Source organism: Phalacrocorax carbo, chromosome 21, assembly GCF_963921805.1.
Source record: "Phalacrocorax carbo chromosome 21, bPhaCar2.1, whole genome shotgun sequence".
Taxonomy (NCBI): domain Eukaryota; kingdom Metazoa; phylum Chordata; class Aves; order Suliformes; family Phalacrocoracidae; genus Phalacrocorax; species Phalacrocorax carbo.
The window spans coordinates 5,220,615-5,235,204 of record NC_087533.1 but is presented as its reverse complement, the minus strand read 5'-3'; the positions used below and the strand labels follow the sequence as shown (position 1 = coordinate 5,235,204).

The window sequence follows — 14,590 nt, the reverse complement described above, 5'->3', positions numbered from 1 at the left end:
TTCATGCTAGGGGTGTTTGCTGGCTGCCTCGCAGTGAGATTTGTATTTGGAAAAGCAGGTGATCTCCAGCGGAAGAGCAGGACCGTGTCTCATTAGTGTCTTTTCCTCCCTGCACGTGAAGCAAAGGAGTGAGAGGTGAGATGAGACCTGTCTTGCAGATGCTTGCTTTCAGAATAGCAGCTGAAGTGTGTTTCCCCCTTCCCACCCCGTTTTGGATGTGAACAGCCATCTCTGTTTCACGTAGGTGTGTGCGGAGGAGGGAAGAAGAGTCCGGCAGTGCTTTTACCTCTGGGACCAGAGGGACAATGTTCGCTGGAGCACAAAGATGAACTGCCCCCACCAAGGTTTTGCATCCCAGCACTGTAACAGATAGAGTATGACTGACAGGTCATCATCTTTGCAGGCTCACAGAGGACAGAGGAGAAGTGCAATGACCTTCATCTTCCTGGAAACTCCTGGTCTCAGAGAATGTTATTCTGTTTTTATGTACACAAAGCAATTATTAAAGAAGAGAAAAGAGAGGCTGTGTTTCAAGCAGTAGAAACTAAAGCCCTCAGCTGTTTGTATCGTATATCCCCCTCTCTCTCTGCTGAATTCAGTCTCTCTGGATAGCAGAAATGAGAGGGAAGCTCCATTTAAATGCAGATTTCAAATGTTGGCCAAGAGCAATAAATAGCCCTCTGCTACACTGAGCAGACAAACATTATCAAGTCTCTTTGTGAAGGAGAGTTTATGTTTTCAGATTTTCTTTTTCCTTGATGAGATCCTCTTTATTCTCAGAGTAATAGCATATTGACAACTTTTTATTTCATTTTTAAGCACCACTTCAGAGATTGTAATGGAAACACAATCCCACCTGTTACTCCACTGGAGCTATACCTGACAGCCCTGTAACGAAGTCTGCAGATTTCTTACTCTTTACTCTATTGACAGCATGAATGGATGATACCATATTCGGCAGAGGGGAAATGTGCAAAATAAGGCAATCATTTTTAATCAACTGCCCCCTCAAATCTGCAGCCTCATGGTTTTGGAGCTAGTTTGGGGTTACCAAAGGTGCACCTGTAGGTGGGTCTCTGATGATAAGAGTAGCACAGGTGGGCAGGGGCAGGAGGAAGGGGAAGCGTGGGGTGATTCCTGAGCAGGACATTCGTGCTTTGAAGAATGGTATAGTTTTCTGGTATGCTTTTGATCTAAAGGGTTCCAGGTTTTGAGACTAAGGACTGATAAGCTCCAGCGGTAGGTATTGGATCTTCTAGGTATCTAAGTCTGGTTGAACTGAGGTTACTGCTCTTAATTTGAGATTTCATTCATCACGGGCACATGGAGGATTTGGGGACTGTGTTTACAGTAGAAGTCAGAAAAGGTTGTAGGTGTGATCTTAACCTGCCAGAGGAGACACCTGAGAAATACTGTGGTTGGCATATGTTTTTAACTTGGAAGGACGGGTTATGAACAGTGAAATATCCCCTTCACTAAGCCAGTGCTTTGCTAAATCTACATCTTCAAGCCACTGGGCTTGAGATGGCAACTGTGTTTCTGAGCATGGCTTTACATCCCAACGGTATGGAAAGCATCTGAGAAAACGTAACAATACTTAATAGTGTTAACCGGGAAAGGTCAGCTGAACACTGTTTGTTGTAGCAGCGTATAAACCTCCTGGTAACATCTGTTCCCTGTTATTGTTATAAAAATGCTACTTCATTAGATCTTGGCTGGATCATGAATTAAGGAGCGATATGTAGTAAAACTTGCAGTTGTATTAGGCTTGTCAGGGTGCATATGTTGTGAATCTGGCTGGCGGCGGGTAGCACTCTGGGGAGCCACATGGCTTGGGGGAATGGGAGAACGGAGGCTTTTGCTTTTTTAGCACTGGTTGAAACCCAACTGAGGGTGGAAGGGATTAAATATTAGTGTTGTCTGTAAACTGTCTTGTGAACTTAGTAGGAAGAGTTGGTGTGTCTCAGCCCAGCTCCAGGAAGACAGCTGTCTACACCGCTGAAAGCACACAAGCTGACAGCACTGCCTGTCCCCCCGTTCACTGTTTTGGTGGAAAGGAGGAGGACTGAGTTGTTCGGGGTGAGAAATTAATGTCCTTCCCTCTTCTGGAGAAGTTTCTCCAGGGTAAGAGGAGAAAAGGCAGGAGAATTTGAGCATCTGCCTTTCATACTGCTGCGGCTGTGCTCTGCTTGAGTGGAGTGAAAATGCTGCGGCCAGATGCCACCACCTCCGGCTCTCCCTCTGCGTGGGGGCAACCGTGTGCACGTGTGTTGTGGGCCTGGGGCTGATGGAGTTTAAGGAAGCTGTGTCTCTGGGGTCTGCTTGTCCAGCTCCTGCCTGGACAAGGCACTTGCAGATATCCTGTGTGCTGTATCTCGGTAGGGCAGGGCTTGGACCGGGTGCGCGCTAACACACGTTCGCACGCATGCACATACACACGCCCATCGGAGCGCACCGACTCCTGCCTCCCCACCACCCACCGTGTCTGCCTGCCTGAGGGCTGGAAATTCACTGGGGTGGGGACAACCCATAGGCAAGGTATTGAAATCTGTTTTTCTTGGAGAGCACCATCATGTCATCTTGCATTTCTTTGGCTACCATTAATAACTTTCTTCTAGTTCTTGCTGTTTGATCATTAACTATGAGTGTTGCATTTGAAATTTGCATTTGATGGAAATTTACAACTGAAGTCACTTCTTCCTTGAATCTTGAGCAACTGTAACTGAACTATTTTAAAAGCATATCCAGAGTGACAAACTCTTATGGTTTGTAGCCTCTTGGGTTTCTGAGTTTTGTGCTAAGTGTAAGGAAAACCTGGGCATATTGAATAAAACCAGAATTATTACTATATAACTGGTGTTTATCTGTCAAGATGTTTCCAGCCAGTTCTTCCAGAGAAAAGCTCAGCCTCTGCCAGTCCTTGCTGACTTCACTTGAAGTTGTTTTACTCTCAGTCCCTGCAAAATCAGAAGCAGCCCTGAATTGGGCATCACAGACCCAGGTGCTCCTGACTCCCTCTGAAATATTTTTCTCATAAATCATAGAGAAGGTAGTCTAGATTGGAGACATTTATTATGATGGGGAAGATAGAAGTGATTTTTAAGGCCAACAAAGTTCAAAGACTTCACTGTAAGTTTTCAGGATTAAAGATTTACTTGATGCATCTTCCCATATTTAATAGACAGGAATAGATGAAAGGGAATTTCTATAAAGATTTTCGTTCATACTTAATGATGCTGCTATTAGATGAGTGTTGGCACTGTGTCCCAAGACATGAAGTTTTAAAACCAACCTTTTTTAAACATTAAATGACCTTTTTCATCCACTAGCTTTAATAAATAAAGATCACTTCAGCATCATTACTTAGTCTGTTCTGGGGGCTGGTCTAATATTTGGTAACACTAACTAGTCTCCCAAAGTGCAAGTGAGCAAATGTTGCTGGTTTCTATCACATGCCCTGCAGGGAGATAGGAAGCGGTAACGTGGTCTGATTAGCGGTCGGGCTCAGGGAGTGCCACCGCCCCCTCCATCCTGGGATTCTGGCCGCCCATCTGTGTTCCTCTCCTTTCCAAAACTTGTCACTTGCTGTGGGCATTTTCCCTTCCTCATGTATTTGCTCCCAAGGTGGGCTGCAAAGTTCAAATTCACTTAGAGCTGAATAGGGAAGAGGGTTTGTTGGTTTTTTTTGTTTCTCTTTCCCCCCCCCCCCCACTCAGCAGTAGGGAAGTTTTCAAGATTTCCGAAAATAAGAATGGAAAAACCCATCCCGAACAAAGACAAAAAATCTCTGTGCAAACATTTGTGCCTAGGTGGCCTGAGGAAATTATTTGAAATGTTTTGTTTCGAGTCTTTTATTTTTAAAATGTATTTAACTCTACATAAGTGGAAATGAATTGTGTTGGAAAACTGACAATTGAAGAATACACTTGAAAACATTGTCCAATTTAGTGATTCTGAAACTTTAAATTAGAAAATAATGAATCTAAGAATGCTGACATATATTCCCCCACCAATCTTTAATTTTGCTATGTCAGCACCTGGAATATAAGAAGCGTTTTGTGATGTTCATCAGATTCAGTACATTGCTTTACCCTTTCGGGGAAACAGGGCCGTAGTGAAAAGTTTACACACATGACAAAATGGGGCCCATTCAGGACTTTCTTCTCTTTCTGCTGCTGCCTTCCTAGAGGAGTGGGGTGTTGAGCAGCTGCTTGTTGGGGCACTTGAGTCTCCCAGCTTCTTTGTAATTAAGAGCAATCACCAGCCATATTGACGTATTAAAAGAGCTGTGATCCATGCTCCTGGCCTTAGAGGAAATCACAACCTTTTTTCTTTCATAATGAGATTAAGATTAACTGCCCTAGCTTCGCAGATAATGATGGTGATTGCATGTTAGTGGAGCCGAGGAGATGGTGTTGCCTGAAGGACTGGGAATGTTCGCCCAGACATCTGTGCATATCGTACAAGAACTATTGCTGTGTGTTACTTTATCAGTACTTCAGTTTAGCTCACATAAAACTGGGAAAAAGTAGGAAGAGAAGTAGTTCTTGAGCGGGTGTCATTGGGATACAAAGGAAATCAGGTTAGCATGGACCACCTTTGCTTCACCAGTGGATTTGGTATCTAGTTACCTCCCACAGCTGGGGTTAGGGCAGGATGGGGAAGCAGACATGCTCTGCAGTTCTGTCAGGAGAGAAGAAATCCCACTGGGACAAGCATAGCAAGGATGAGAGAAGAGCCCTGAAATGTGATGCGAGGTGGTTGCTGAAATTGGGTGGGTTCAAAGCAAGCCTCAGCAGCAGGAAAGCCAAAGTAAAAGGAGCCTGAACCCGAGACAGGTTTCTTCATTGGGCTGTGCTGTGTCAGAGGCTCTGCGTGTTGGTGGCAATGAAGGGTGAATGGTGCCTGTGCACTGGGGGACCGATGAGGACCACCAAGGCACAAGCCAGCCCTCTCAGGAAGATGGTCTCAGTCCCACCTGCAGCACACCAACACCATCCTTTAACAGTGGTCCCAGTTAGCGATGTCTTTAAAATGTGTGTATCCTTGGACTCTGCTCCCAGCTCTTAGGGAGGTAGGATACCTCCCGTTCATAGCCCATGTGCCTTACTTCAGCTGCCAGCTGATTTACTTTCACTCTGGTTTTCCCTAGCTAAAAAAAAACCAAACCCCAAAACCAAACCTGCCACAGCACAATGACACATTTCAAAGCTCCGACAAAGAACCTAGCTGCTGTAGTTGGTTTCCTGACACACAAACCAGCAGGGCCCTACTAATCCCTGCTTTGCTAACCTACGTGGTGTGGGACCTGATTCAGCACTGAGCTGTGACTCCATCTACCCCCGAGCAGTTCTGAATGGCACCGCTCCCTGTGGAGTGATTTTTGGGAAGGGAAGATAAGCATTGGTGCCTTTCTAATATACACAACAAAACCAGCGCTGCTCTTCCCCAGGTACAACTGCATAGCTGCATTCTGGGAGGAGACCTCCTATTAGCAAGGATAAACCCACTGGGGTGCAGAAGTTGTGCCAGCTCATAATGAAACGCTGTGATTAATGCTCAACTCCAATTTATTTTTGCCTTCCGTCAGGAAAATAAAAATAATACCCCACACTATCTCCCTCTGCCTAACACAGATTTGAGTGGGCAGGCCCAGGAGCTGAGTTCAAGAGTCAAGTGCTTTCTGTTTGAAAAATATTTGTCCCTTCCCACCCACGGCTGCCCACATGCTTCCTAAAATATTCCAGCTATCAGCACCGTACCAACGCTTTCTCAAACGAAAGAACCAAGGCTATCTGGGGACATGCTTCCTCTGTTGGGATGTGAGGCAGCATCTGGATCTGGGCTGCTTGGGGCTGCACAGCTGGACGTCCCTCTCTAGGAGAGCGCAGGGTGAGCAGGCGGATGCCTGTGCTGCAGCGGGTGCTGGGCGCTGCCAGGACGCCAGCAGCGTAGGCAGCCGTGTCGTGCTACAGCGCGCCGGCAGGTAACGCAGCCGCTGCTGCAGAGATTTCACCGCCCGCGCGTCTGGCAAGACCTGGGAGGTGGGCGAAGCGGCGGGAAAGGCCGCGCGTGGGAGGGAGGATGCGCTAACAATAGCGGTGGCGGGAGCAGAAGTGCCAGTGCGGCGGCCGCTTGGGTGGCAGCGGAGGTCCCGGAGGGGTGCTGGGGACGGGGTGGTGCGCGGAGCTGGGCCGGGTCCCTGCCGAGCCTAACCGCTGCCAACACCTTTGCTCCCGCAGCTGCCATCCTGGATGACCCCATGGAGTGCAGCAGAGGGGAGAGGCTCTCCATCACCCTGGCCAAGAACCGCATCAACCGGGCGCCCGAGCGGGCGGGGAAAGCCAAAGTGGAGGTGGACATTTTTGAGCTGCTGCGAGACAGCGAGTATGAGACAGCAGAAACCAGTAAGTACCCTCCATGTAGCTGGTCCTTCCCCAGTTCCCTCTGCCAGCTCTCAGGTGCCTGGCGCGCTGCTCTTGCTGCAGAGGGTAATTGTGTCGTAGTCAAGGAGTAAAAAGCACCTCTCCGCTTCTCTATCAGCACTTGAAAGATCAACATGTGCTAGCATGGAAGTGGGTCTTTACAAAGCCCCAGGCCTGCCATGGCTGCCCGAGCGCAGTCGGGTTTGGTGCGGGGGTTCGGTACAGTCTGGACACGGGCGCAGCATCCCCTCAGGAGGCGTGTGGGACCTTTAACAGCACTCGTGTTCAGCACCAGCCATGTGTTTGTAAGGGCTGGCCCTGCCTGGCTGTGTCCACCGCAGAGGTGCAGTGGCAAGTTAGGGGAGGTTAGGCTTGGAGAGCGAGTGCTGAGACCAGTTTACATCTGAGGGTTTAGTGTGGTGTTGTGAGGTGATCCCTGGCACGGACTAAGAAGATGTGGGCCCCCAACAAGCTCTGCCACCATTCAGATCAGCAGCTTGGGACAAATTATTTTCTTTAATCTGTGTGTCAATAAACAGAGGTAATGATACAGGATGTGATGCTCCTTTACAAAGTACTTAATGGTGTGCAAATAAGAGACTCTGGGCCAGTTCAGTACAATTAAATTAGTTTTAAAACCCCATGGAATGCTGCGTGTAAGCAAACGTGATAGCTCTTCCAGTGCTTTAGATTGGCAGTGGATTTGTTTACACAAAGTGAAGTTTTCAGATGTTGTTTAAAATCATGTGGATTTAAATGAGCTCATTTTGAAAGACCAGTATAATTCCCGTGTCGCTTTAAAGTCCCTTAATGAAAACAAGTCTCTACTATGGTTGTTCCTCTAGATGCCCACCATGTCAGCTCCATGCTGATGAATAAAAAAGAAATTGATGGTCAGTGTCCCACAGACCTTTCAGCAGCCTGAGTTAAAGAAACCAAAAAGTTCTATAATAGCTTATTCCTATAAGGGAGAAAATCCTTTGGAATAGGATAGCTACCGTTTAGAATACTTTTTAGGATGACCTTTGGAGTTCAAGAGAAAACTATCATTTTTTATTACAAGTTGGCTTTAAAAAGCTGGATAAATGATTTTAGACTCATTTCCCAGTGATTCTCTCTTCTAAGCCTGTGTAACCTGCACGATATCCCCAAAAGGTGTGGTAGTTTGTTGTGGTCTAGAGCAGGCTGGTTTCTCACACGGCTTTGGTGTTTGTTCTGTGCAGCACCAAGCATCCCTGTGCCCGGGAGGCCCTGTGGAGCTGCGTTCCCAGTGCTGCTCAGGAGCAGGACTCTGGGAAACTGGCAGAACAGGTTCAATAGGCCTGTGAGATCAGTGGATCTCTCCTTCATTTCCTGAATTAGCGTTTGCATTATTTATAGAAGCGTTCAGTTAATAAAGTGCATTTCAGCAAGTACCTGTATTTCTATTTATAGAGCCTGTTACCCATGAGGCAGTCTAGATTAAGATCATCAGATGCAGCATCACAGGGACTGTTTAAAACAGCACTTCTCCACCTTTTTGGATCCCTCACATCTTTTAACTTTTTCTTGGTCTTTCCCATCCCTTCAGGATTGTGCCCATCCTGCTTTACCCTTATTTGGCACAGCAGTAGGGCAAATGCAGTCCCACCGGCTGGGTTATGCAGAAGCGATGGGGACTGCCTGGCTTTCCAAGTGCATTCCCAGTTTGCCCCTGAAAGTATCCCAAATCTCCCAGCAAGCCTCCTAGGAAATGAGAAAATTGCTTGCTTGCCTGAGCCTTCTGTGTCTTTGAAAGAACCAGTAGCATTTTTAGTTCCATTCTTTTTCGTTTCTTGTAAATCTACATGTAGCGTTCCTGTTGTCTAACTGTGCTTGGGAAACAGGGTCGATTGCCGAGTGACCAGAGCTGTGGTAGATTGTGAATGGGATTTCTCTCTCACTTGCACCCCTGTAACACTGCTCAGAATTTGTTTTGTTGAAACATTTTTCAAGCAGAAGAATACTAATTTGCTGAGAATGAAGTATTATGCAAGGAATTGTTGATTTCAGCAAATAAGGTGTTTGGGGAAAACATGGAAATGGGATAAGCGAGGAAGAGGCAATCTTCAGTTTCAAATTTTCACCTCAGGGTAATTTTCTTTGTTTTCTTTCCTTTGACTTATAGAATGTAAAAAGTAGAAATCGGAGCAAACCAATTTGGTTTTGGTGAAGTGAGTATTCACATAATTTTGCAATATGTTATTTGCCTTCCCTTCAGAGGGAAAATGTCTTGAAGCATTTCTTACAAAAGGAAAAATCTGGATTCTACATGTCTCTGCTATTAATGTCACTGAAGTTATTCTCGATTTATACTGGTAGCAGAGGAGAATTGGATCCTTTAACGTAAATTTCAAGGCTTTCATGGCTTTCAGATGTCTGACTTCTCAGCTTTAATATGACACTGATATTTGTTATCACACATAATAATAATAAAAGCAGTTTAGATGTTTTAACCTATGACTGCAAAGCTGTTATACATCTGTTTAATACTGTTCTCAAATCTAACACCCTTTGAATCACCCTCAAATATCACAGCTAGCACGCTTAGCCTACTGATCTAGGAATGCTGTGATTACACCCCATCAGTGGTATTCCATGCACAATTAGTGCTTCAAGAAAAGAAAGACTTTTAGAGAGTTACTTTTTATTTTGGTGTTGCGCTGTTTTTCTTTCTTTTTTCCTCTTGACTGACTCAGGCATCTTAGTGTTAGAGGGCCACAAAATCACAATTGCTGTAGCAGGTAAAATATCAGTCTTAATCACATTCATCCGTGATTTGCTATGGTAGTTTTATATATGAATGAAGACAAGCATTGACTGTTCCTGTATGCAACACCTGTAAAGTCCTGTGTTTTGAAATGAGTTTGCAGTGAAAGGGTATGGATAAAGCTTTTTTTGCCATTATAAACAAAGCCTGTTTTCTGTGTTTGATGTTTCAGCTCCTTTTATGGAGATCCAAAATGACTTGTTAAATCATGTCTTTATCTAAAACACCTTATTCCTTTTGATGTCCAGGGAGGGACGGATTTTCTACCTGCCACCCTGTCTCCTACCGTCTCATCAGTCTTCTGTTGTTATCTTTCTGTTGTTAATCTAAACATCTCAGGGAAGGTCAGCAGTCAGAGTGAGCGAGCAACTGGAGGATATTTAATTTTTATTTACTCACACCAATATTTCAAAGTGCCTGACATGCCCATTCAGTGACATCGGCTCAAATGTGCGATTAACTGTCCCGCCATTTTTGTGTTCCTGTTGGATTTCACATTTAAGCCTGCTCTGGTTTTGGGTTCCTGTTAAGAAGCATAAAAGATGCTGCAGGAAGCAGTCTTGGAGCCACGGTGCAGGATGCGCTCTCTGTAACACTTTCTGTTTACACATTTGGTGGTTTTTGTACGAGAATCCCATCCTGACCAGTCCCTGCCATTCAAGATCCACTGATATGTTTTGCAATCATGGAAATGTTGAGGTAATTGCATACCTTCCCTGCTCATTTGTTTTCTATTAGAGGCAGGAATCTTTGCATGCTGTTTGAAAACCTTTATCGGGTATCTGTATGCAGTGAAAGAGATGCTGTGTTCTGCCCTGTGGGTGGATGCTCTCGCAGAACCGCTTTCAGCCCTGCTTTGAACGGGGAGAGTACATGGAAATGCTTGCCAAGTGCCCTGAGGTCCCAGGAGGTGAAAGGCACTCTCTGACCATGACTGAGTGGATGTACATACATATATAATGAGAGCGCTACTAATTTGTTGTTGTGCTTCTTCACGTTCAAAAGTAGGCACATATTTCCATCTTTCTTTAAAACATATCTTGCTGTTTCCTGAGTGTCCAGACCTGCGCTTAATTCCTAAATATACTTGTGGAAACCGTTGAACACAGCCCTTTCTCACTTACATGGCAGGGCAGACCTGCTAGTGTGAAAGGATGGTCGTCATTTGCAGTGCACATCGAATGCACGCCTGAGCTTGTGTGAGGGCCGCCTCGTAGCTCCAGACTGTAGCCTGTGCTGGGAGGGAGACAGGAGACTCTGACCCCACTCCCAGCTTCTAGGCAAAGCCTGTAACTGTGCAGAGGTGCCGTAATGGGACACCTGAGCTGCGCAAGCAGAAAGGCAGCAATCATCAGCTCACCTCCAGTCATCACCACAATCAATCATCACCTCCAAGGAGCTGCCCCTGAGCGATGGCAGGAGAGATCCTGCCCTGCCGAAGCAGGGCAGCTCCCAGCAGCGAAGGGTGTATCCTGCAATGTTTCCTTTTCAAAGACTTAAGTGTTTTAAGAGTCTGTTTTTAAGAAATCGATTTGCTAAGCCTGTGTTTTCTGCCATACTGCCCTCAGGGATGTTAACGTAGAAGAGCTGAGTGTAGGCAGTCCATCAAAATGGCTGGAGTAGTAGGTTTGGGACTTCTCAGGCCTTCAGGTCAAGGATGTAGGATCAATAGTACCCATGTCCCATCTCATGATAAAGAGCTTTCGAATTTTTATGGGCACGTGATGTCACTTCAATGTCTGGTATTTCCTGAGATGCTGAAATCTAAAAAACCATCTCATGATAAAGAGCTTTCGGATTTTTATGGGCACGTGATGTCACTTCAATGTCTGGTATTTCCTGAGATGCTGAAATCTAAAAAACGTAAAAATTGGGTATGATCTGCAGCAAACAAAAATGTGTCTCACACGTAGCTTACATGGCACCCATGTGTTGAGGCATGAAAAGACTTGAGTGGCAGGGGCAGTATCTGTGGTTTTATATATATATATATATATATAACAGCAGTATCTGTGGTTTAGTCCATGTAGTTATCGGGGATGAATTTCTGGTACAGGGCCAACATTTCTACATCCCTGCAAGTGCTTCTCTGAGTCCGCAGTGCCTAGGATGGTAGCAGGGTTGAGCCTTTTTTCCCTGTGGCGACTAAAAGCATCAGGTAATGTTCTGCAATAGGAAATGTGTTTGGATTACAAGAGAAGCAGCTTTCCGAACTTGGTCAAAACCTTTGCCTCAGGCACCTCCACTTTGTTTCCATTCATTTTCCTTAATTTTACTGGATGTTTCGCCCTTGGAGTGATAAGCCAGGTCGTCTTCTTCTGACAGTTGTTGCAACTCTGTTGCTATGACTACTTAACCCACTTTTTGTTCTCTATACCAGAGATGAGAAGAAAACTGCGCACAAAACTTTCCCCTGCATGCACAACAAAAATCCCCCCAGGACTTTTGCCCTAATGACCTATGGATGAAGAAGACTTGGAGGAGCTCCCTCCTCCCAGAGGCTGAATTGCAGAGCACCCAAAGGGTCTGGTGTGGCTGAGAGGGACTGAGAGTGCTGCTGAGATAGCATGCAGGGTTTTCAAATTGCTAGTGCTCTTATTTAAAAGGATCTTCTGAAGATGTGTAAGTGCCTGTAAATTTTTTAAGCACAGAGGAAAAGTAGTGCTGGATTCCTTTGAAGATGCCGCAGAAAAATATCACTCGTTCTGTAGCAGATTGAGATGGTGGAGGGTGAGAGAGCATGGAAGGAAGGAAAACCCAAGAGAAGTTCTTTGCATATCATTGGCACTTTCTGTAAGAAGTCAGAGCACTCAGTATGTACAGGGACCTAGTAGTATGTGGAGTTTTTCCTTCAAGTAGCACTTGGAGAGAACTAAAACCAGTTACCCCAAGCGACAAAGTCCTCAGCTTTTGGCCTCATATTCCAGTCATGGGGAGTTATGAAGACTAAGGCCAGAGATGACCACCTTGATTGGATGATCTTCTGCAGAAAGCGGACTGCAGACATTCACTTGCTCAATGCTACACTCAGCCCCATAGCTTGCTGTTCTATAAACCCCCAAGTGCAGTATAGGCTCTCATTTCACATCCAATCTTTATTTAAAGACTTGAAGTTGGTAGAAAACCTGCTCTGATATGTAGTACAACAGTTTTGATGATGAATTCCCTTCACCACAAAAAATATGTTCTGGCTTGAAATTTTCTAGCTCCTTTTTTCCAGCCGCTAAAGCTAAATAACTTTTTCCAACCATCACAAAGTCTTGTCTGAGGTGTAAGCCAGGGCCCTGCAGCGAGGGTGGTGCTCTGAAACAGACCAGCCATGTGATACTGTAGAGACACTATCTTTAAAACCTCCGTTTTGTGATACAGGTGGTTTAGTTTTTACATATGAGTATGTCGTGAGCTTGCTCTTGCCAGAACTGATAGGCTGCGGTGCCTCCTTTCTCCCCAGTGGTACCCTCTTTCTTCAGAACACGGTCACTTGACACCAGCTGAGCAAACGTGGCTTTGCCTGTCTGGGAGAAAGGGGCTGAGTGTGTGGTGATGCTGAGGCAGGTCTGGTATTTCAGAATGAGCGGTGGCCAGCGCACGTTCAGATGAGCCTTTCGGAGTCCGGGGATTCAGGCATGAGGGGATCTCGCCTTCTGTTCACGGGGCTTTGCCTGCACAAGCTGCTCTGGAGGAGCATTTCTGAGTGATGTGGCTGACTGGGATGGCAGCAGGGAGGTGGCGCCAGCTGGGGTAGTCCTTGGAGTGCCATTTGGCTAAATTTGTACTGTGAATTAAAAGGACAAAAGGTTACAGTTTAACCTGGGAAGTTTGAGGAAAGAGATTTAACTTCATTTTGTCAGGGTCTTTTTATTGTTCTGCTTACCTTGGTGGTATGGACCCAGAAGATTAAGTATTGCAAGAAAAAAAAAACCCCAAATGAAAAACAGCAATACAATTATTATTACCACTGACCTCTGCAGAGGATGAGGGGAGAATTCATACAAGTTTCTTTGCTGCTAGATGCTGCTGCTTTGAAGCTATGTAACTACTGTGTTTAGGATCTTCCATAAACTTTAGTTAATGTTTTATGTTGGAGAATAGTAGGTGGGGCCAAAAAGGGGCTTTACAAAAGAGAGACCCCAGTTCTGAGTCAGAGATGAGGATACTGGAGTTTTGGAGAGAGTTCGGGTGGGATTTAGAAAGGCTGGGGAAAGACAGAGAGGAGGGTGTAACAGGAAGGGTGACAGTGCTTCGGAGGGAGTAGAGGGTTTTTGGGGGGGGGGGACATAAATGGCAGGGAGTATGTTGTGTGAAGGAGATGATGCCATGTCCTTAGAAAGGTGCATAAACACGACTGTCAGCTGGAAATTGAGGATGAAGTCTAACGCACGTTTCCTCTCTCTGGTGCCCGCAGTGTGCCAGATACTCCCAAAAGGAGTGGTAGGCGTCCTGGGACCGTCCTCAAGCCCAGCCTCAAGCTCTATTATCAGCAATATCTGTGGGGAGAAAGAGGTAAGTGGGGAAATGTCCTGTGTTGGAGTAAGTCGATGCCTTTGCGCCAACTGACTTGGCCCCGACACCTTGGTGCCCGGTGGCTGCCCAGGGCTGGGAGAGTAACACAGGAGCCCTGGCTCCTTCCTCCCCGTGGTTCACAGCAGGCCTGGGGTGAGAGTAGGGTTGTCTTCAGTGGTTAAGCGGGACCACAGAGATCCCGACCCATTTCCCAGCCCCCGCCTTCTGCACACTGTCCTTCAAACCAAAGATGCTCTTGGTGGGCTCTGATCGCAGCAGTGCTTCCTGCTGGCTGCTGCCTGGGCTCCCTGGGAACACAGTGTTTTGCTGGTGATTTAGTAAGTACGGATTAGGGTTTTTAATTTACCACTATAGTGAGCAGCAGTGCCTTCTGTGCAGATCCCATGCAGAATGGCTTTCTGCAGCCTTGAATGGTTTTGTCTGAGACTCTCATGTCTATGCCAAGTCCCAGCTACAGCTGCAGAGCTTGCTACAGCTGCAGGTTCCCGCTCTGCCTTACGCTGCCTTCCCCTCACCTGGGTCTGCCTCTTGCGTTTCTTAAGTCTGGTTCTCTGTTCCTCAGTCATCATTTCTGTGTATGCACACCTTTCCTTTCCACCTGCGGTCCCCAAGCCCTCTCCAGCTGGTGTCCATGTGCCTTGGCATCCCCAGGGTAATCTGTCCTCATGTTGCTGCTGCAAGTCAGAGCAGGGATGTTACAGTCATTAGACGGGGGAGTGAGGTACCTCCTATGGTACTCCAGGACATCCTTGGCAAAAATGATTTGCTGTAGTCATCTTACCTGCTCTATCGTCCTTCCCATGCTCTGCCATGGCTTCTAATGAGCAGAATTGACAGCTTGGTTTGTTGCCCC

The 14,590-nt window shown here is 46.2% G+C and overlaps 1 protein-coding gene across 3 annotated transcripts in view; it reads left to right on the top strand.

Annotated features, from left to right (window-relative positions):
- The window catches only part of GRIK4 (glutamate ionotropic receptor kainate type subunit 4), a 208,601-nt gene that overhangs the window by 123,532 nt on the left and 70,479 nt on the right, over positions 1-14,590 (top strand). For all 3 annotated transcript variants that reach the window (XR_010375917.1, XM_064470856.1, XM_064470855.1), the window contains exons 3-4: positions 6,243-6,407; positions 13,619-13,716. Coding sequence is in view for 2 of the 3 variants with exons in the window: in XM_064470856.1 (XP_064326926.1) it covers positions 6,243-6,407; positions 13,619-13,716 (263 nt within the window). In the remaining variant the exon portion in view is untranslated. The remainder of the gene's footprint in view (positions 1-6,242; positions 6,408-13,618; positions 13,717-14,590) is intronic.